Consider the following 23,834-nt stretch of genomic DNA (forward strand, 5'->3'; position numbering starts at 1 on the left):
TACTTATTCAGTCAGGAGTACTATTTTGTTTTTATCTCATTATTATTAACATGCATCCGCCACAAGATTACCTTTGTATTTGAACCTTGAAAATATCTTAGGCTACATTCAGCACTTAATTAACCCTGTTGATTTCTGTGTGACCACATGGGAGTAACTTAGAGCAGCACTGGGTCCCTTTAGTGAATTTCCAACCCTCTGGTGAGCATGCATCTAAAAGGGTGTCGCAAGGAGAAGGGAGAAAAATTGTTCTCTTTGGCCTCTGATGATAGGACAAGAAGCAATGGGCTTAAATTGCAGCAAGGGAGGTTTAGGTTGGACATTAGGAAAAACGTCCCAACTGTTAGGTTGGTTAAACACTGTGAAAAATTGCCCAGGGAAGTTGTGGAATCTCCACCACTGGAGATATTTAAGAGCAGATTGGATAGACACCTATCAGGGGTGATCTAGACAGTGCTTGGTCCTGCCATGAGGGCAGGGGACTGGACTTGATGACCTCTCAAGGTCCCTTCCAGTTCTAATAATCTATGACTATATGACTCCATGTGTTACAGCAGGAGCAGATGACCGTTTTGCGGGGCTCCGGGCAGCATAATTCCACGGTTCCCCCCCCCCCCTTTGACACGGCGCATGCACAGTGACGCCATGCGCATGTGCGGTGGCACCACGGCGCGTGCGCGGGGCTTTTTGAAGCGCGGGACCCGGGGCGGCCACCCCGCTCGCCCTGCCCTATATCCGCCCCTGTGTTACAGATCCTCTGTGCCCCATTTGCAGAGATGATGAGTATGTTATAGCCCTACCATGCCTGCAAAGCCTTGGTTCTTTAGATCAACCTATAGCAGCTCATGCTTTTAGCTCTGGATGTCCCCAACTCAACCCCCAGCACGATGGCGATGATCGCAGCAGTCACAGTTACTCCTGTGTTACTTACAGTCAGCACCAATAATAGCTGTGAGCAGATTCAGGGATGCCACACGAACAGTCTCATTCTTAATCTTCAGCTGCGAGTGCAGAAATGCTATGAGGTCATCAGGAGAAGAACGGGCTGCAAAGGAAGAAATCACATCCTCACTAACAACTGAAAGCTCATTCTTACTACACCTACAAAAGAAGGAAGTTACAAGGAAACTACTGTGCAATTTGGAGTCTCTTCCCCTACCTAGCAGTAGGATACAATAGCACAGCTCCATTTGATTTTCCATGATGAGCTGCTGAGTTGGAGAACAGATCTGTGGGAAGAAGAGAAGTGATCAAAGGAAAACTAATCAGAACAAGCAACTGAAAAGAAGATGCTCAATTAATTTCTAAGCACTCACTTCCTACCTTTCCAAATAGAGCTCTGAACCCAAAATAAATGGTACTGACTGCACAACAAAAATCAGAAACAATGACCGATACATTGGATAACAGAAGTTCCTGCTTTCAAAGTGTTTTTAGCAGCAGAGCTAATTGAATCAAGACTTGACCCTTGGTAACTGGTTCAAATGGTTAATTATTCCACCATAAAAATGTAGGCCTTATTTGCAGTCTGAATTTGTCCAGCTTCATTTTCTAGTTATTGGCTCACGTTATGCCTTTCTCTGCTAGATTATTACATATGTTTCCCCACATAGATATTATAGACTGCAATTAAGTCACCCTGTCACAGGATAGGTCCTCCCCATTTGGATGGGATCAGTTTTTACTATATAACTCTAACTCCCTCTAATAACTGGCTTATGCTAAAATTGCTTTACAAACTGAGCTGGATTTTAGCTAATAAAATGAGACCACTATCTGCTTATTCTTAAGCCAGCAGAAACTAATAAGGCATAAGAAGGTCTCTGGGCTCTTCACTAGCATTCAAAAGATGTTTATTGTTAATATGCTTCAGATCTGCTGAGCTTAAGCTCAAGTGATACAAGAACAAGTTCCCCTCACCCGGTCGTGCAGAGCACTGCAGATGGCTTGAAATTTCCCTTTAGGTAGAAGGATCTTATATTCACCGGAGACTTCCAAGAGCTGCCTCAGACTCTACAACAGAGGGTGAAAGTTAGAAGGTGGGCATACAAAGGAGCAATATGCAATGACTGAAGCAGGTTCATGGAATACATAGATTCCAAGGCCAAAAGGGATGATTGTCATCAACTAGTCAGGCCTTCTGTATGACACAGGCCTTAGAAATTGCCAAAATAATTCCTAAAGCAGAACTTTCAGAAAAAAATCCAATCTTGATTTTAAAATAATCCCCTTGACTCTTGGTAAATGGTTTGAATGGCTAATATCCCACCACTGAAAAGGTAGACCTTATTTCCCATCTGAATGTATCCTGTTTCAGTTTGTAGCCACTGGATCATGTCATGCCTTTCTCTGCTAGGTCATTACATATATTTTATCAATGATGATTTTATGTTCTCTTCCAGGCTATTGATAATGAGATGACAGTCTAACTCCTTCCTGTACCTACACACTTTTCTTTTTTGCTGCTTGAAGCTTCCAGGATATCTCTGATGAAATCTACATATTTTACTACATTTAGGCTCTTGTGTAGTCTTCTGATACTTTTAGTCAAGTCCATGAGGCATTGATTCCCTCAAAGTCATAGGCATTCCAATCCCCAAAGCAACCACATATTCTGGACCAGAAAGCCAACATAGATTGGGAGTAAACCATGGGGGAAGTGGGGAGGGGGGAAGGGCAGCAGGGTTGTGGCCCTGGATTTGCTGCTTGGCTTGTACTGAGCCAGCTCACATAGACTGAGCATGCTCAATCATACTACTGAAGCCAACTGCCCTCACTCCATCCTCTCACTATCAGCAGGCAGGAGTTACCTTGGTCATGTGATACTGAGGGTAGATGAAATAAGAGAGACAAGGTGGGTGAAATAATATCTTTAATTATATTATCTCACCCACCTTGTCTCTCTAATATCCTTGAACCAACACAGCTACAACAGCCCTGTACACAACGGTAGATGAAATAGACAGTGATTTTATATCGATCTAGTTATATAATCTAAAGCAATGCACTTCAGGCCTTCTTAGTATTAATTATCAGCTACTGGCAGTTTACTTAATACTGCCCAGAGACAACACACAGCAGCCCCTGCTCTGAGGAGTTTATTTATAATCTAAAAGAGAGACACAGAGTTGATAGGATGTACCAGTAAATCACAAGGAGGGAGTATCTTATGGGGGGGAGGGGCAGGTGTTTTGTTTCTTACCTCCTTAGCATCTCCAGGAAACAGAAGATACTTTTCATGAGAGGCTTTTACCTACAAAACTTGTCACCTGGGTCACCATGTCTATAAAATCAAGACTTGTGTGTTTATCTATTATCTAACAAGTCACTATGTAGACCAGGAAACGCCACTGGTAGCAGCTAGTGCAGTTCACCTATGCGCACACATTGATAGTTATTTTAATAAGTATCTCACCTTGGTGACATGAAAAACATTAACGTCCTCTTTATATTGCTCAAGGAGCCATGGGATCTGTTCGAACACCTTATCTTGATACTCTTCTTTATGCAGGAGGAGGCTCATCATGGGACCAAGGGCTAAGATGATGGCCTGCTTGAGCTACATAGAGACACAGAATTTATGTTCCTACAAAGTCATTCAATATCATGCAATGGGCCCATCTTTTTTACTTCTGACGAGTGCAATTTCCCTTTTCCACTGTTGAAACAGCCCTATCTCAATATTTCCTGGTAAAGAATTAAGACTCATGGGCTACGTCTACACTGGCATGATTTTCCGAAAATGCTTTTAACGGAAAAGTTTTCCGTTAAAAGCATTTTCGGAAAAGCACGTCTAGGTTGGCAGGATGCTTTTCCGCAAAAGTCTTTCGGAAAAGGACTTTTGCCTGAACGGGAGCAGCATAGTATTTCCGGAAAAGCACTGATGATCTTACATGAGATTGTCAGTGCTTTTCCGGAAATTCAAGCAGCCAGTGTAGACAGCTGGCAAGTTTTTCCAGTCTAGACACAGCTATGGTGTTGGTTTCAGAATTATATTCTACTGCACCTCACAACTTTCCCAAGTGGGATATTCCCCCAGATTAGTATGCACACTAAACCAACTCATTCCTGCTGTAACTCTACTGGAACTGAATAGACATCTGCCAGGAATGAATTTAGCCCATTCTCCTATATTCGTCTGCATGTCAGGTGACAAAACTGGAATCTATGTACACTATGTACAGACAGAATTTCCATGAGATTGTGACATTATAATCTTTTTTAAATGTTTTTCATCATACTCTGTTCTATCCCAAAGAACCTGCCATTGAACTCCATCATCACAAAGAGTGCCATACACAGAGAATTTAACGATAGAATTTCTCATAAAGGTTTAGAAAACCTACAATTCTCACCTCCAAATCTTCACATGTGGTCCATTTGCTTGTCACATGACGATAGAGGGGAAGAATTTCATCACAGAATTGAGATTTACCCATTCTGGGAAATGGGCACTTTTCCCAGTTACTAAAATATACATTTACTGCCCTTGACCATTTTTCCAGAACTGCATGGAAGGAAAAAAGACAGGCAATATGAAAAGGATGCAATAGTAATAAGGATACGTTGCTTTATCAGTGAAGACACCCAGGCTTGTAGTTTATTACAATTCCATGCCCAATTCAGGAACAGCTGATGAAATCCAATAACAGTTTTGAATTATTTCTCTTCCCTCCTTTCCGTTTCTTGTTTCTCAAAAGGCTTTCTTCTCTTTTGCCTCTCTCCATCTCTTTTTAATTCCCATAATTTGAAAACATATTTTTTCTCCCTTGTTACCTCTTAATTAGAGCTGATTGAAAAGGTAGTTTAAATTAAATTAAAAGTGTTTACTCTTGTTTTTTTCAAAATTTCAAATTACAAAGATCATTCACATGTTTCAAAAATCAACAAATTTCAGCCACCTTTTTAGCTGCACAAAAACAATGAACACATCCTGATTAAAACTGTCATTGACATTTTTCAGTTTAATATTCCATCAAATTGGAAAAAAATCTGAAACATATAATGAAAAAACCAAAATATTTTGACCAGCTGTTTTCTGAATGATTCATGTCCTCTACAGTTATTGCTTATTTAGCCCTAAAACTGTATGATTTCCTATTGGGTTACAGTTTGTCTGAAAGATGTTCAGTGCCCCTAACTCCTATTAGCTATACTGAGATTTGACAGCATTTTGCCCTAAAATTAGATGCACCCACTGCCCTTGAAAGGAAAATTAAGGCTCAATCCTATGTTCTATGAAGCTGATGGCAAAATTCCCATTTATCTCAAAGGTGCAGGATTAGTCCCTTAGGCCTGATCTACACTAAAGGGGAAAGTTGACTTAAGGTACGCAACTCCAGCTATGTTAATTATGTAGCTGGAGTTGACGTATCTTAAATAGGGTTTTCAGACTGTCCACACAGTGGAAGGTTGACAGGAGTGTTATTCCTCATGAGAAGCAGGACTACCGGTGCCAACGGGAGCACCCACTCAGTTCGAAATAGTGGGTCTTCACTAGACCTGCTTATTTGGACCCTGGTGATCAACTGCAGCAGCATTGATCTTCTGCATAGTGTAGACGTGGCCTTACTTGAGCATCAACTAAAAAGCAAAGGAAGAGAGAAGTGGAGAAGGCCAGAGGACAGAGAAAGAGGGTGAAAGGAGATGATAATTAAGCAACTAAAGAGGAGGAATGGGTGGAGGGGTGGAAAACGGGAAATTTTTAAATGTAATTCAGTCTTGCCTGCACATTCTCCCCCAGGAGTTTCCTGGCACATGGGCAGCATCAGCTTTTGTTTATTTTTAAAATATCCACAAGTCATAAAGGGCCTGAACTTACAAATGCTCAGCACCTCCAGCAAAGTAAGGAGCACTCTCAACTCCACTGAGTGCCAGAGGAGCATGAGGACTCAGCCCCTGGTACAATCCAGTTCAGAGCCTGTTTGTAAACGATCAGTCACTTAACTCTGTACCAAGGCCCCTAAATATCCATTTTGGACATCTGCAATAAGTGCTGGCACTTACCACCACAAAATGCTTGCCTCAGCCTGCTCTCGTCGACTAACATCCGCATGGAGCTCATGCTGTACAGGGTCATTCCCACAAAAGGAATGCACTTGAGTGCTGAAAAGCAGGACCAGAAGAAAAGGAAGACAGACAATTGACTGTTATCTGCCTTCTTACTATCGCATTTAGAAACACCGCTGGGTCGGATGCTATGGGCTCCTAGGTCATTTTGTGCTGCGTACACAAATGATAAGGCAGCAGTAAAAAATCAGTGGGGGATTTACCCTGAGGAGGAGCATTCTCCACCAATGTGCAGCTGTGCCAGATGCCCAATCCTCTCCCAGAGTAGGAGAGAGAGCACTGGGGAGAGATGAGAAATGGAATGGAGAAGAGCTCCACTAGACCTGATTTTCCTCAATCTTGTCCTTTAAGAACTTCAAATGGGGCATAAGAGCTTGCACCTTGGTGTGGATAGCTCATGGTCTAGCAACTAGAACCAGCCACACCAGTTCATCTCATGCCCCCCCAAATAGCACTTTGTGTAGCTGTACAGAGCGTGAACCTCTGTCCTTAAATGGAAGACAATAACTTGGAAACAAAAGATGGAAGTTGACATACTATAGGCTGATGATAGGTTGCCCAGTGTAATCAAAGTGAACTCGTCAGACAGCTCCAGTGGTTTCAGATGACATTGAAGCTCATACATCACCTCATTGAAATAGCAGCGTGCCAGAGCCACTAATGTGTTGCTCGCTGCCACTTTTAGTTCATTTGTTGCTTCCTTAAAAAATACAAAAAGAGAGAGACTGAAGTGATTAAAGCCAACTACACCAGCCAATGCTGCTCAAATGAATCAAGTTCTTATTTCTGTTTTCCACCCAACTTTCTGTGAACAGAATCATTAGTCATAAATAATCATTGAATCGTTTGGCTAAACACTTGTCAGCCTTTCAGTTGTTTGCAAGCTGCTTAGACTATTTGCTATTAGCTATTTGTGGTGGATGATTGGCTATCATAGTGACATGATATTTTTCCCTCAGAGGAGGTGGGCAGCTTCAAGATATTCAGAGAATTTTCCTGAATAAACTATACCCTAAATCCAAATACTGCTTCTTTTGGAAATAGCTCAGATTCTGTTTTAAGGTTTCATCCTGCTGCTTAACACCATAGTATCAGAGCACCTTCCACAGAAAATCAGTATCAATAATGAAATCCCTAGTAGACTTCACAAAAAACTTGCTTGTTAAGAAACGGTAGGCCTCTCTGCATCTGATATATGTCACAATATCCTGACCTTACAAAGCACTTAAGCACATGTGTAACTTGAACAAGATGAAACTAGTCACATGCTGCTTAGGACCTGGGGTTTCTGGAGGACGGTGTGGGGATCTGTGGGCCCCTAGCAGTCATCAATCCTGGAGTTTCAGTATATAGTTTACAAAAAATGTTTTAATTAGTTTAAGCTTTCATTCCTGTCATTAGCATATAGGGAAAACTAACTTACCTGAGTATCAGAGGGGTAGCCGTGTTAGTCTGAATCTGCAAAAGCAGTGAAGTGGGTCTTTGACCACAAAAGCTTATGCTCCAACACTTCCGTTAGTCTAACTTACCTGAGTCTCTCTCATGTGGTTTGAGGCAAGTGTTATTATTTTTCTCAGTAGCCTTCTCTCTAGGACCTGGGCATCCTGCTGAAATACTTTCTCCAGGATACAGTACATGTCTACTCTGTTTTTCTGGGGACAAAACATAAAAGAACAATTGGGGAAAATGTTTCCTTGATGACAATATAGTAATGCTATAAGCTAATATAGTAACACAATATAGTAACACTTACGCTAATAAGCTTCTGCCCAAAAGAGTTTACAATCTAAACATGAAACAACTAGCCCAGGCTAAAAGAGCAGATCAATAGCCAGGAAAATAATTCAGGTCTTCTGATTCACTATCTGGAGTCCTCTCCACTAGACCACACTGATTCCACAGCCTGCATACTCACTCAAGTAACCCCTAGTCTTCATTTGTGTAAAACTTGCTATGCCCTCCACAATCACCCCAGCTAGCAGCACTTCAGAAGAAGCTGAGCAATTTACAAATTTTTTAATCAGAATAAGGGCCCTGCACTGCCCCCTTATCTAATTTTGTTTATTATTATTGTTATTGTTATTATTATTGTTATTGTTGTTGTTGTTGTTATTAGCATCTTGCCCTTTTTTATCCATTCCAGACAGAATTTGTAAATACAATTATAAAATACCCAACTCCTGCAGTAAATCTTCTGCAGCTTTTAGGGAAAATTAGCTCAGGAGTTACCTCTACATTGACAGTCGCACATTTGAAGGTCTCTTTTATGGGGTCCATCAAAGTTGAAATTCACAGATGATACTAAATATGGAGGAGTTGAAGGTATGAGTTGTGACAGAGAAATAATAAAGAGGGGCACAGAGAAATTAGAAACCTGAGCAGAACAAGACTGATTTCAGAGAACTGCAAACTAGCGCACCTAGAGAGGGGGTCAATATAACTGACATAATGAGAGGGAGAAAAGTGGGAAACAAGAAGTGACCTGGAGTGACAGTGAAAAAAAAAGTCAGCCATCTGGGTTGGGTTTGTTACATACAGGAATCTTGTCATAAAGCAGGAAGTTTCTCATTGTTCATGCTTCTGGCTTATTTCACTTTTTTGGCACCACATTCCCCAGAAAAGATCAACAGCTTGGAAGTAATTCAGGAGAAAATTTTAAAAAGTGCAGGGAGGCCAGCAGAACTGACTTTTAAATAGAGACCTGCAACCTCTATGGGATCTGACCTCATGCGTCAGGGTGAGGTTGGGTGGGTGTAGGGGAGCCTGCCTTGACAGTAAATGGCCATGTCTCCCTTTAACACATGCAGATCTCTAACAAGCAAAACCCAGGCCTGTCTCAAGTCTGGTGCACATAAGCATGCAGGCAAGGTCATGGGAGAAGCTGTGAGAGGAAGGAATGTTTTGCATAACAATGCAGATGAAGCATGGTACGTGAGACTATGTCAAGAACACATGGCAAGCAATCTTGTACAGGTACTTCTGTTTCTGATAACCACAAATTACAGATGCAGCAATACAACTGTCAACTATGCACATAGCAGCAACATCCTGAGTGACAAGATGTACTCCAGATAGGGTATTGGGCATGTTACATATCCTACACAATACGTAATCAATTGGTAAATATTATTAGAACAACCAAGTCTCACTTTGCTATAAAATGGGCTTAGTAAGAACAATCAGTGGGAGGGAATGAGCAGGATTTACCCACAGGTACTGCTCGATATAACTAGAAGTAAATAGGCCCTTCACACCGGTGATCCAGTGCATGGTGTTCCAATGCATGGGAAGAAAAGGAACCATGACCTCCTGCCTGCTACTGTAGGTGGCATACGGGTGAAGTGTAAGTGAACTAGTCTTTATTATTTTATTATAGTAGCTCTTTTATTAATTGCTTTTGCATTGCTTTGCACTATATTATTGCTTTAGAATGTATGGCATTTAAGGTTTAAATTGTGTAGTAATTGTTTTTAAGGCTTGTAAAACTTAAACAACTGTAATAACTGCTTAAAGCTTGCAATAAATAAGAAAGTGGTTAAGTATCCCTGGAGTGTCCTGGTTTCTCTTGGATCTAAAATAAATCGTATCACATCACAGTGGGAAAACAACTGGACTCCCCTGGGCTCAGATCAGGTCAGCTCTCCTCCACAGAGTCAGCACAACCGTGACTGCCTACTCCAGCCAGGCACCACCTCCTTGCTGCATAGCATGCACTGTGGAGTGAGGATGCTTAGGAGTCAGTGTTTCTTACCCTGCAGCAGGTACATTGCACAGCAGGGGGCAGTATCAGAGACATAAAATTTAGACTTTAACATCAGGAAAAATGCCCCAGCTATAAGACATCTATCAGGTTATTACATAGTCTTCATTGGAAAGTGGTGGAAACCCAGTCACTAGGAGCTTTTAAAATTGGTTTGGCCCCAAAAAATGAAAAAGGCACTGCTGGGAAATTGGATGATCCAACAAGCCTTTCACATCTGTCTCCTGTGAGTCTATAACTCTGAATTCAGGCAGCTGAAGGTGTGAACTGCCTGCTAAGGTCATAAAGCACTTTGGAATGTTCAAAGCCAATGGTTGGCTACACATTCCAGTGGTTGTGCTTTTAAAGGATGCTGCTGCAAACTGCTATTATTACTGCTCTAGTGGGGAGAGGCTCTGCCTCTTTCCATTCATTTTTAAATGTAAGGAGGATTTTTAATTGAAAATCATAATTGATAACTTATGAATACAAGAGCCCCACACTATTCAAGCGAGCCAGAAATGAACTGCTTGTCTTGGCTTCCTGGTACTTGAAACTAAAATGCCTTCTGTGTTGACCCTTAATAGAGAAATGGACTTTGCTGGATGCGAGTATTAATAAAAGAAAAAGGGGTTTGGATTATTTAAGAACCCTTCAAAGCTATATCCCAATCATATGTCATTATAATTAAGAAGTGTTGTCTTGGGTTTAGAGCAGAGAGTCAGTTCACATGGGTTTTATTCGCCATTCTTCTACTAACTCACTATGTGGTGTTGAGCAAGTTATTTAATTCCCCATGACACAGCCCATCAGTAAATGGGGATGTTTATCACTCTCCCAAAGGTGCTGTAAAACCTAATTCATGAGTAAGTAGGTAAGTGCTTTGAGGTTTTTGGATGAAGATGCTAAAGGAGGACAAAATACTGCTATAAGAGATTATAGATACCCCTACAGTGCACTTTTATAATATACAGCCCAGGTACTCCAGTGTGTACAAAAGGACAGTGCTCCTCTGAGTGTCTCTTTATTATATCATCCTGATCTGTAACAGAATTTTGCATGATGAGTTTTGCATGAAGACAGAAGGGTAAATACTGATTACACTGAAGGTGGGCTGAGCCAAGTTCTGTATTGAATTACTTCCATGAAGTCAAACAGAATTTGGAGTGGAAACATGGAAAACAGATGTGATTTGATGAAACTGCCCTACCTCATCCTGCTGAAGTTTTTCTAGCAGAACAGTCACAACGACAGCCAGTTTGGTCTCAGCTATCTTGACAATCTCAAGGGCAATAGAGGCCTTATCTTGATCGTCCATATGGTCCAGGAGGAAAACAACCTCGCTGTAAACAGCTGAAATTAAAGGAAAGGATTCTGCTGGTTATCATTGATGTTGGGATTCAGTGCTTGTGTCTTTAATTCACTATCTAGTAAAGACTCTGTAGGAGACCAGACATGGACCTGGGAATCATGCAAATCCTTTTCTTCCCTCATGGTGACCATGTCTGTTTGCAGAGCTATTGTGGGGGGACGGATTATAATAAGGAAAAGCTGCTCCTTTTAAATAAGATCCCCACATAAAATAATCTTTTCCACCTTTACTATTAATTTAGGCATTTTGATAGCACACAGAATAATTTATAGCCAAGATTTTTAAAACTGGGTGCCTAAACTACAACTCCTAAATCCATATTAACACGCCTACATCCTGATTCAACAAATTAATCACATGCCTAACTCAATGCCAACAAATAAATCTAAAGTTAAACACATGCTGAAGTGTTTTGCTTAGTCAGGGTGTCATTTCCAAAAGTGCTGAGCACCCAGAATTACCTATGGATGGTGCAAAGAACTTCTAGGGGTTCAGTATCTCTTGAAAATCAAGCCACTTTTTAAAGACCCCACTGTATGAATTTAGAAGTCAAACTTTATGCACTCTGTTTTGAAAAAAGGCTTCAGTTTTATTTTATGGTAATTTAAATACTTGCAGAGAAGACACATGGAATAGGTATTTGTCCAGTTGCCTCTAGAGACCCTAAAAGATTTTCCCCCAATGCACAACATAAGAACATAAGAACGGCCGTACTGGGTCAGACCAAAGGTCCATCTAGCCCAGTATCCTGTCTGCCGACAGTGGCCAGCACCAGGTGCCCCAGAGAGGGTGGACCGAAGACAATGATCAAGCGATTTATCTCCTGCCATCCCTCTCCAGCCTCTGACAAACACAGGCCAAGGACACCATTTTATCCCCTGGCTAATAGCCTTTTATGGACCTAACCTCCATGAAATTATCTAGCTAGGTGTTTTCCATGGGTAGGGTGATTGCCCCATACCTTTATGTGAAGCCTCAGAGATTAAGTCTTGGTAAGTCTTGCTCACATAGTCAGGATCAGTGTTACCTGTAAACTGAGCACTTGGGTGGCAGACATGTGTTTCTAATGGTTGTACACATCCCTACATGCCTCAATGCACATCAAATGTATTCTACACGTAGAATTGGAGAGAACATTGGTCAGGATGCAATTGATCTCCAGATCTGAGGGTGGGGAGGAATTTTCCCTGGGTCAGACTAGCAGGGATTATTGTTTGGGAGGTTGGGAATTTGTCTTCTTCGGGAGTATGGGGCACTGATCAACCACCAGGATCATCAGGGCATTTCTGACCTAATCATTTCTCTACCATTGCAAAGGCCTCAGGCATTGGTAGCATTTCAGTTTCTCCTATCCTCTGTCTGCAGCACACAGCATCTTAGTCTCCTAGGCCTTGGGCACATCTACACAGCAGGGCTAAAGCAGAAATAAGCTACACAACTTGAGCTATCAATTGTGCAGCTTAAGTTGAAATAGTTTATTTCGGCTTTTGGCGCTGTCTACACAGCAGGAAGTCGGGGAAAGAGCACTCTTCCTCCTACTTCCCTTACTCCCCATAAAATGCGGGTTATAGGAGTCGGAGAAAGAAGTCCTCCAGCTTGACATTATTTGACATTATGTTGAAATAATGGCTTGCTGGGTAGATGCGGACTATGTTATTTTGCAATAACATCAGTTATTCCAAATTAACACTGCTGTGTTGACATACCCTTCAAGAGTGACAATTTTTAGTCCAAGACAAGTTTTGGTTTCAGCATAGGGTTGCTAGGTGAAACGTAATGGTTTGTGACATACAGAAGATTAAAGTACATGATCTAATGACCTACCAGCCTTAAACTCTATGAAACTGTGAAATAGTTGATGTATTAATAAAATCAGGATTTTATCTCCCATGTGTCTCTCAGCAGAAATCCTCCTGGAGACTTAATATTTAACAAGAAATCTGAAATGCCATATTTATCTGTCTCCATTGTAACAGCATTCCAAGGCATGGAGGAGGAATTGATCAGAATTTACCCTTCCCATGAAAGATTGCTCAAGATTAGGCGATTACCCATCCTTACCCTTCGATTCCAACACCCAGATGCAGATGGAATCAGAACTGTAACTTACATTGCCCATACAGTTGCAATAGTAATGGTGAAGGATTAAGAGCACTAGTGTTGCTAAGAAACGCTTTGTTATCCTCCATTTAATATGCTAGCTATCCACTTAATATCTTAAGTAGACAGCAGGTACATCTAGACTGCAGAGTTTTTCCAGGATACCAGAGATATCCCAGAAAAGCTCTGCCACGTCCAAGGAATGCATCTGCTTTTCCAAAAAAATATTGGAAAAGCAGACATGTTTTTTCAGCATCTCAGTAAACCTCGTTCTACGAGGAAGAAGGGATGTTCTGAAAGAGGCTTTTTTTCTGACATTTGGCCCAGTGTAGACGGGCCAACTGTCAGAAAAGCCTCTTTCAAAAGAAAAGTGATAGAACTTTGTAGTCTAGACACAGTCAGCTAGAAGAGAAGTCCTTCTGTGTTTTCTCTTCTAATTTCTCCCATCTCTGATGCTTTGCACCACTAGATTTTGGCTCCAAGGATGCAGAAGTCATAAAATAAGGACCCATATTAAACATAAAACAACTGGAGAAAGGAAAGAAGACCTTCCCCATAACATCCAATAGTGACACAGGTTGTCAGGAAAGTTTCCAGGTTCAGAGGCTGTAGGCCAGTCCTTCAACTCAAGTCAATTAAAAGGGAAGTCAGTAGAGGCTCACTGGATTTACAGCAGCTAATGATCTGGTCATATAAATGGAGAATATTACACGTTTCTATGCACCCATGCTCTTGAATGTGTATGTGTGGATACAGGTTGGATATAAAAAATACAATAGTGACCCTTACCTCTATCAATTACCTCCTGTTCACTCACAAATGTATTCATGGTTTAGTCTTTCCTCAACACCTTCTCTCAATCCTTTCTCCAACTAGCTCCAGTACTGAGAGATAGATGGCCTCTCAGTCTGTCAACCAGAACTTCCAGTTAAACTTACACAAGCACTATTGTGACATCCTTGTGACCAAAGCAAATTCCATAAACTGTTGATGACCAGGTAGGCACACAGGGACTCTGTCACTTTGCTGGAGAGAACTATGGTTAAGATGACCTGTCACCTGTCTATGACTTTTACTAAAAATTGCCCTAAATAAATTTTAGGTGCTGGGGAAAGGCAGCACTCCAGCAGACTCCACTGCTCTGAGAGCAGGCTAGGGTGCCACTACTACTTCCACTCCAGGTGGGTGAACTGCCCAGGGTACCCTGACTTCTCTCCAACCAATGCTCCAGCACAGCATCTGGCCCCAGGGATGCCCTGAGATGTACCACGCCAACTACTGTGGAAGTCACAAAGGTCCCAGAAAGTCACAGAATCCATGATTTCTGTGACAGAAATGTAGCCGTGTTAGTCTCGTGTAGCTGAAACAAAAAACAGGACTATGTAGAACTTTAAAGACTAACAAGATGGTTTATTAGGTGATGAGCTTTCGTGGGCCAGACCCACTTCCTCAGATCCAATAGTGGAAGAAAATTGGCACAACCATATATACCAAAGGATACAATAAAAAAAATGAACACATGAAATTTGATTTGTCCTTTTCATATGTGTTCATTTTTTTGATTGTATCCTTTGGTATATATGGTTGTGTCAATTTTCTTCCACTATTTGATCTGAGGAAGTGGGTCTGGCCCACGGAAGCTCATCACCTAATAAACCATCTTGTTAGTCTTTAAAGTGCTACATAGTCCTGTTTTTTGTTTCATGATTTCTGTGACCTCCATGAATGATTCACAGCCTTATTCATAATCACTTTCTCCCAAATAGTCCTCTACCTACAGGTTCACAACCATCTCCTCCCTGTTGGTCAGAATCAATTCTTAAATGCCTATGCCCTGGGTTACTTCCTTCAGTTTCTGAAACAAAGCATTGTCCCCATGACATTCCAAGAACTTATTGGATATTTTGTGTTTTATCATATTACTTTTCCCACTGATGTCTAGGTAGGTAAAGTCCCTCATTACTATAAGGGTCTGGATATTTGTTTTATTTGTTCTAGAAATGCCTCATCTCCCTCCTCCTCCTGGTTTGGATGTGTTTTCCCCACTTCGTCTTTACCCAGAGACTTTCAGCTGGTCTGCCTCTTGCCTCTTTCTGGAACTCAGAACAAGTGTACAATACAACACCACCTCCCTTTTATTCCTACATGCTCTTCCTGAACAAGATGTACCCCTCTATGCCAATACTGCAGTTATGAGATTTATCCCATCAAGTATCTGAGATGCCACTTAAGCTCAGTTATGACTTGTCTATTAGTACTCCCAATTCTGACTGCTTAGTCCTGTTATTCCTTGAATTTGTGAGTAGACGTCTAAAGCAGTGATACTCAAAATGGTCCATGAAACCACTTTGAGAAAACTGCTAACTGGCTGCACTGGTGTGTTTATTTACTGGTGCCGCAGCCACAAAGCCTCGTGGCTCCCATTGGATCCGATTTGCTGTTTGCAGCCAAAGGGAGCCATGGGAAGCAGCAGCCACAGCTCCTTTTGCTATGACTGGCTAACCAGAGCCAAAGGGACCTGCAAGGCTCCGTGGCCTCAGTGCTGGTAAATTGTAGGGTAAACTGAGGCAGCCCTAAATGTGCTAGTAGGCCTCTAAACAGCATAACTCCATTCTAGGATTAAGGCCTGGGAACACCACAGTCAGGATAAGAACTGCAGACAGTAAAAGACCCTGGGCACCATAGCAACCACGTTCTAAAACACTCGAACTGGGTCTCAGTTGGTAACGTAACACATTTTGCTTGAGATAACATTCATAAAATTTGCTTAAACTGTCTTGCTTCACTCCTAGATAATAAGCCTGAGAACCAAGTGCTGCACCAACTCAAGGCCATACCCGCCTCCTATAGCAACATCATCATTTATGGAGACTAAAATGTTATTACTGTTTTGCTGACATGTTTTGGCATTTGAACAATAACCACCTGTATATTAATTAACGAGCTGTTACTTTGCAATGGGCGGAGATATTATGTAATCTTGAGTAGTTCTATTGGCTTATGTGCTCATTTCGTCTTGCTGCTAGACCTATCAAATCATTTTTCCTCCGTCCACCTGCTGACTATATAATCTATTGTATTGTGTTAATTAACCAGTGTTCACCAGGGTAACCCCTGCGTGTCACTCCATCAGCTGATGTATAATAAATCCTCTGCTTGTTTTCACCTGCATCCAGAGTGTCCTGGCTTATTTCCAACATAAATAAACACACCGGCGCGGCCAGTTAGCAACTTTCTCAAAGTGGTTTCACGGATCACTTTGAGAAACACTGATCTAAGGTATTGATCAAATTCCCCCCAGGGATTTCCCTCTTGTTGCTCCTGTAATTCTACTCTAATTTTCCATATCTGATTCTCCCCAAAGAACTAGTCCTCTATTAAAGATACCTTTTGAACCTAGTTGCCTTTTGTCACCTGCCCCTACTCAACTTAGTTTAAAGCCCTTCTAATAAGATTGGTGAGTCACTGCATTAAGATGTCCTTCCCTTTTGTGGTCAGATCCACCCCATCTCTTCCCAGCAAACCACCTTCCTGCAACAGTATGCCATGACTAAGGAAGTCAAAACCTCCCATCCATCCATCTTCATCACACTATTATGTGGACATGCTTACCATTTAGTGTAAAAAGCAGAAAAAACACTCAGTGCAGGAAACAAGGGGACTGAAACTGAAGCTGTCAAGTTCATAGACTCATAGACTTTAAGGTCAGAAGGGACCATTATGATCATCTAGTCTGACCCCCTGCACAGTGCAGGCCACAGAATCTCACCCACCCCTCTTAGAATAATCCTCTCACCTATGTGTCAGATATTGAAGCCTTCCAATACTTTGAAGGCCCCAACATGCAGAGAGTCCTTCAGCTGCGATCCGTGCCCAATGCTACAGAGGAAGGCGAAAAACCTCCAGGGCCTCTGCCAATCTACCCTGGAGGAAAATTCCTTCCTGACCCCAAATATGGCGATCAACTAAACCCTGAGCATGTGGGCAAGACTCACCAGCCAGACACCCAGAAAGTTCCCTATAGCAACTCCTATCATCCCTCCATTGACCTATTTCCAACTGGAAATGAATGGTCAATTAGTTACCAAGATCATGTTATTTCATCCAACCATCCCCTTATCATAGAATCAGAACTGGAAGAGACCTCAGAAGGTCGTCAAGTCCAGCCCTCTGCTCTAGGCAGGACCAATCCCATCTAAATCAACCCGGCCAGGGCTTTGTCAAGCCGAGACTTAAACACCTCTAGGGATGGAGACTCCACTACTTCCCTAGGTAACCCATTCCAATGCTTCACTACCCTCCTAGTAAAATAGTTTTTCCTAATATCCAATCTGGACCTCTCCCACCACAACTTGAGACCATTGCTCCTTGTTCTGCCATCTGTCACTACTGAGAACAGCCTCTCTCCATCCTCTTTGGAACCTCCCTTCAGGAAGTTGAAGGCTGCTATCAAGTCCCCCCTCACTCTTCGCTTCTGCAGACTAAACAGACCCAAGTCCCTCAGCCTCTCTTCGTAGGTCATATGCTCCAGACCCCTCATCATCTTCCATTTTCACTAACTGATACATCTGGATCTCTCAAGCTAGTGGGGATGTCCAAGGCAGAAAAATATTTCTGTAGATCAGCATGTGATTATTTGTATTGCGGTACTGCCTCATAGTCCCAGTCATAGGCCAGAATCTCATTGCCTTAGAACCTGTACAAACTCAGAATAAGATGGTCCTTAACTGTCATTAAGTAATATTTATTCACAGCACAACAGAGAAGATAATTAAGCAAGAAGATAAGCCTACTTTGACCAGGTACCAACATGAAACTAGTGTAATAATACTACATATTTAGGAAACTTTATCCCTGATTCAGGGTCTGTCGTGGCTAAGCTTCAGTTCCATACCATTGTGCAAACTGGGGTCTTATACAACTGCGCTAGATAGAAAGTGTACAGCAGTACAGTTCAAGAGTACTCCATATTTAATACATGCACAGGAGGTCACTTCCACAAGAAGCTAAGGGCATGGTCATCACAGAGAGACTTCCTGTCTCTGCTAGTTTTACGCATCCCTCACTGTCTACACCTGCTCCATAAGTTCAGGCCTTTCAAAAACACAGCATCATGTACAGGTAACTGTAACAATGCTTGTTCGTTGTATCTGTTCACATGAGGGCAAGGCATCCAATATCAGTCCACTATGGGTGGATCAGCAATAGGAATAATGTTTGTGCATGTGACAAATAACCCCAGGACCACAGAACAGATTAAGGACCCAATGTGTGTGGCAAAGTCATCACAAACACCGTGCAGATGTCAGGGAACTCATAAGTTAGCATATAACCTTAATTCAGATCTTGGTGCAATAGTATATCCTCAAAAGGAAACTTTACTTATTAATTGGTTGTATTTTACTTATCAGTTGGTTGTATTTTACAAGATAAAAAGCTGAATCGTTGGTTGAATGTTAGTTTATTTGCCCCAGGGCCAGATTTTTAGAAAAACAAGTCATGTGCACATACACAACTAAGAGTTCTGCAACAACGCACACTGTCCTGCAGCAATTAGTAGTGGGATCCTGCCCTTAGCAAGTCCTGGGCTTACAATTCACATGCTTATCTCACTAATGAGTATCATTTGATCAGCCTGTACTGAATATGGCTTGACAATTTGCCATCACTCAAAACACATTACAGTCAGAGAGGATGATAAATATACCATTTATTCACCATTATGTACAAAGTCCAACATGTCCAAGGAGGCAAGAAAACAAAACTGGTGAATACAGAAAAAACATTACAGCCTCTCTCCGAGTTACAGACCAAACACTTGGCTGTAACTCGATCAGTTCGTAACTTGGACCCCATTGAGTTACACGTGACCGCGCTGTTTGTAAGCGCGGGTCACGTTCGTAACTCGGGGACCGCCTTTACGACTGCTCCATGGGAGCTTTGGTCGTAAGTGCGAACGGTCGTAACTCGACCATTTGCAACTCGGGGAGCAGCTGTACTGCAAAAAATAGACTGATAGCAAGAAGCTTTTGTACAATGTGCAGTAAGATGCACACCTTAATCCCGCTCAGTGTTTGACTCTAATTCAACCTAAGTTTTGTCAGAGTAGGGTATGAGGCCCAGATCTTCAAAGGTATTTAGACTAATTTCCATTGAAACCAATGGGAGCCATGAATCTCAATACCTGGGAGGATCTGAGCAAGGACGGCAGAATTTGATGCAACAACAATATGCATTTCTAGAGAGATTTTCTTTTTTAAATCATTTTACTAACTCTCTGATTCAAATATAAGCCATTATTAGCCAATAATTATATTTTTTCTATCCCTATTAGAGCACAGACAAATAGGAGAATGGAAATAACATGATTTATTTAAAAGATTTTAACCAGGTTCTTTCATGGAAAAAAATTAAAGATCCAGCACTGTACAGATCACTCTGCTGAGAAGTGAGCCAAATGACTTAAAGCAGAATTTCAATATTACTTCTCTTTTTTGAAAGTTTTCTCACAAACTCCTCAAAATATCTGCCTCCACCTAGTGGTGTGGGTTTGTTATTTATATTCCCTGTTGTAGAAATACATCAAATTATACTCCGCATGATTCTATGATTCTATCTGTAGGGACAGGGACAGGGACAGGGATAATCCTGGGAAGAGGCTCTTTTTTCCTTCACTACTCTATAGAGGTTCTTATACTGCTTGTTGTCAGCAAGACATGAGAAGTCATTCTTCCACTCTACTCTGCGCTGGTTAGGCCTCAGTTGGAGTATTGTGTCCAGTTCTGGGCACCACATTTCAAGAAAGATGTGGAGAAACTGGAGAGGGTCCAGAGAAGAGCAACAAGAATGATTAAAGGTCTAGAGAACATGACCTATGAAGGAAAGCTGAAAGAATTGGGTTTGTTTAGTTTAGAAAAGAGAAGACTGAGAGGGAACATGATAGCCGTTTTCAGGTATCTAAAAGGGTGTCATAAGGAGGAGGGAGAAAACTTGTTCATCTTGGCCTCTGAGGATAGAACAAGAAGCAATGGGCTTAAACTGCAGCAAGGGAGATTTAGGTTGGACATTAGGAAAAAGTTCCTAACTATCAGGGTAGTCAAACACTAGGGCTGTGTCTAGAATGCATCCTTTTTCCGTAAAAGGGATGCAAATTAGACACATCGCAATTGCAAATGAGGTGGGGATTTAAATCCCCCCTGCTTCATTTGCATAAACATGGCTGCTGCTTTTTTCCGGCTCAGAGCTTTGCCGGAAAAAAGCGCCAGTCTAGACGCGGATCTTTCGGAAAATAAAGCCTTTTCCAAAAGATCCCTTATACCTCTTAAAAAAAGGAATAAGGGATCTTTCGGAAAAGGCTTTATTTTCCGAAAGATCCCCGTCTAGACTGGCGCTTTTTCCGGCAAAGCTCCGAGCCAGAAAAAAGCGGCAGCCATGTTTATGCAAATGAAGCGGGGGTATTTAAATCCTCGCTTCATTTGCAATTGCGATGTGTCTAATTTGCATCCCTTTTACAGAAAAAGGATGCAGTCTAGACACAGCCTGGAAGAAATTGCCCAGGGAGGTTGTGGAATCCCCATCTCTGGAGATATTTAAGAGTAGGTTAAATGAATGTCTATCAGGGATGGTCTAGACAGTATTTGGTCTTTCCATGAGGGTAGGGGCCTGGATTCGATGACCTCTCGCGGTCCCTTCCAGTCCTAGTATTCTACGATTCTATGATTCTTTTCATCCATAAACATTTTTACAGACAAAGGGAACGTGATGCAATTGACCTGGCCTTGGGATCCCCTCCTGGAGGCCCTATGGTCTGACCATACCCTAGAGACACAATAGAAAAGTCCTCCAGACAGACTGGAGGGGCTGTGGGAGAAGCAACCAATCAGGGCCAGGAAAGTCCTATAAAAGCAGCTGAAAGACCAGTATCAGTCAGTGTCTCTGGAGGCCACAAGGTATGCAGAGCCTCTTTTGAAAGAGCGCGTCTAGACTACAATATGCGGATCGAAAAATCGATCCGCTTTTTCGAAAAAGAGCATCCAGACTGCTGGACGCTCTTTCGAAATTGAAAGCCACCCGGAACTGCTTCTGCCAGGGCATGGGGGCAGCATTTCCTTCCGGGTGCTGCCTGCCTGCCCTTTGCAGAGACGCGTGGTGAGAGGGACACTCCTGAACACCCGTTGCTCTGCTCCTGCAGCTGCCTTTGCTGTCCCTCGAGGAAGTAAGCAAGGCATTGCAGTGCTGGTTTGGAGTGCTCAGCTTCCTGGGACACCCTAGCAGCTTTTTTCTTTTGAGGTTTTTCGCTTTGAGACCCTTTTTTTTGGCATGGAGCCAGAGCTGCCCCTGGGCAGGCGATGGCCCCACACCACCATACTGCAGCTGTTGCTGCATCTGCATGACACTGTCATGAGGCTACTTCCCGAGCTGGACCCAGACCAGAGGTACGAGGGGCTCCTCCGTCAAGCAGCCGCACTGCCCTTGCCTCCAAACTTTTTCGTGGACAGGCGTGTTTGGAGGTTTGACACCAGCTCTGACTGGTGGGACCGGCTCGTGATGGAGATCTGGGATGACCAAGACTGGCTACGCAACTTCCGGATGCGAAAGACCACTTTCCAAGAGCTGTGTACCTGGCTCGCCCCTGCTCTGCAACGGCAAGACACCCACCTGCGGCCCGCCATCCCCCTGGAAAAGAGGATCGCCATTGCCCTCTGGAAGCTGGCAACCCCCGACAGCTACCGCTCCGTGGAACACCAATTTGGCGTGAGCAGGTCTACCGTAGGATCCATCCTGATGGAGGTAAGTCATTGTCTGGGGACAGTCACAGTTTGGGGTGGGGGGAGGGGAGACTGTCAGGAAGGGCCAAGTGGAGTGGGAGTGGGAGGGAGCTCCTCCACTCACCCTGAATTGTTGGGGGGGGGTTCTGAGGAGGGGATTCCTGGGGTGTTTGAGAGGGAAGGTGGGCGGTGGGTTCTCCTCCTAAGAGATAAGGCACCCCTTCTAACATTTTGTTGTCTGTCTCGTTCTGCAGGTGGTGAGGGCCATCAATTCAGAGCTGCTCAACAGGCTCGTCTGTCTACCAGATCTGGACAGCATCATGGCCGGCTTTGCTGCCCTCGGCTTCCCGAATTGCGGAGGAGCGCTCGATGGGACACACATTGCAATCCGTGCACCGCCCCATCGAGCAGCCCAATTCATCAACAGAAAGGGCTACTTTTCTATGGTCCTCCAGGCCCTGGTCGACCATCGTGGCCAGTTTTCGGACATTTGTGTTGGGTGGTCAGGGCGGGCACACGATGCCCGGATCGTCAGGAACTCGTACCTCTACCGGAGGCTTCAGGCAGGAACATTTTTCCCGCATCGTGAGTTTGCGGTTGGGGATGTGCACATGCCGGTGTGCATAGTGGCTGATGCCGCCTATCCCCTGATGCCGTGGCTGATGAAGCCCTACACCGGCCACCTGGATGCGAGCAAGGAGCAGTTTAATGCTCACCTTAACCGGGTTCGCAACCAGGTGGAATGTGCGTTCGGACGTTTAAAAGGCAGATTCCGGTGCTTGCTCACACGCCTCGACATGGGGGAGAGCAACATCCCTGAGGTGGTGGCCGCGTGTTGCGTTCTCCATAACCTGGTGGAGAGGAAAGGGGATGCCTTCCTACCAGGGTGGGGTAGAGGTGCTGATGGCCAGGAGAGGCACTTTGCCCAGCCCCGGACAGCTGCCATCCGCCAGGCTCACCAGTCTGCTGTTGGCATCCGGGAGGCCCTCCGGGAGCAATTCTCCAGTGGAGGCCACTGACTCTACTGAGGGGCTTCTGCCTGGGGACTGGGCCCTGGCCCAATAGAAGCTTCCCTCCACAACCCATCTCCTGACCCTGTTTGGACACATCAGTAACACCAGGGTGTGTTGCAAAATAAAATGTTATGTTTAATTTTTGTACATATTCTCAAACAATAGTATAAATGTAGCAAACATAACAAATTTTTTTTTTCATTTTTGTTGTTGAAAACACTATTTACAATAAAGAAACATTTTGTTGAACCCTTTGTTTGTGCTTTAACTGGGGTGATGGGGGTGCTTGAAACCTGGAGGGGGGAAGGGGACTGGAAACCTGGAGGGGGGAAGGGGATCAGGTTGCACGGTGCTTGCCAGATTTCCCTCTCCTGCCTGGGCTTCGTGTTTGGGGTGCTCCACGGCTACGGGATCGGGTGGTGCACCTGTCGGTTGGCTGGCTGGGGTGCTCTTGGGACGTGGAAGCCTGGGGGAGAGGAGGGCCAGGGGGAGAGAGGGGCTGGGGAACTGGGGGGGGCTGGGGGAGAGGAAGGTCCAAGGAGGGAAAGGGATGCTGTTGTGGAAGGGGGGTTTGGTGGGGTGGGGTCATGGGGTGCTGGAGGAGCAGGACCAGGCACAGGAGCAGGCAAGCCGCAGACCTCCCTGAGAGTGGCACACAGGGACGTGCGCTGCAGGACCAGCTCGTCCATGAGCCGGTCACGCCAGCGATCCTCTGCCTCTGCCCTCTCTCTGAGGATGGAGTTCAGCTCCTGCACAGCCTCCACGTGCTGCCT

General features: G+C 43.5%; 1 protein-coding gene across 1 annotated transcript; it reads right to left on the minus strand.

Annotated features, from left to right (window-relative positions):
• Positions 1-923: 923 nt before the first annotated feature.
• Positions 924-14,181, minus strand: LOC142823900 (maestro heat-like repeat-containing protein family member 2A). Its single transcript, XM_075915650.1, has 9 exons — positions 14,070-14,181; positions 11,019-11,161; positions 7,599-7,721; positions 6,607-6,769; positions 4,356-4,507; positions 3,416-3,559; positions 1,921-2,013; positions 1,160-1,229; positions 924-1,045 (listed from the first exon to the last, which is right to left on the minus strand). The coding sequence occupies exons 1-9, from the start codon at positions 14,107-14,109 to the stop codon at positions 924-926; spliced, it is 1,050 nt and encodes a 349-aa protein (XP_075771765.1). The 5' UTR covers positions 14,110-14,181.
• Positions 14,182-23,834: the final 9,653 nt, after the last annotated feature.

Source organism: Pelodiscus sinensis, unplaced genomic scaffold, assembly GCF_049634645.1.
Source record: "Pelodiscus sinensis isolate JC-2024 unplaced genomic scaffold, ASM4963464v1 ctg227, whole genome shotgun sequence".
NCBI lineage: Eukaryota > Metazoa > Chordata > Testudines > Trionychidae > Pelodiscus > Pelodiscus sinensis.

What these genes read in the sequence shown, in the direction of transcription:
- LOC142823900 (XM_075915650.1), bottom strand. Translation starts at nt 14,109, where the DNA reads ATGAATACATTTGTGAGTGAACAGGAGGTAATTGATAGAG. An exon ending in ACAGGAGGTAATTGATAGAG is followed by an intron (nt 11,162 to 14,069) that starts GTAAGGGTCACT and finishes CTTTAATTTCAG; the next exon opens with CTGTTTACAGCGAGGTTGTT. An exon ending in ATGTTTTTCATGTCACCAAG is followed by an intron (nt 2,014 to 3,415) that starts GTGAGATACTTA and finishes CCTCTGTTGTAG; the next exon opens with AGTCTGAGGCAGCTCTTGGA.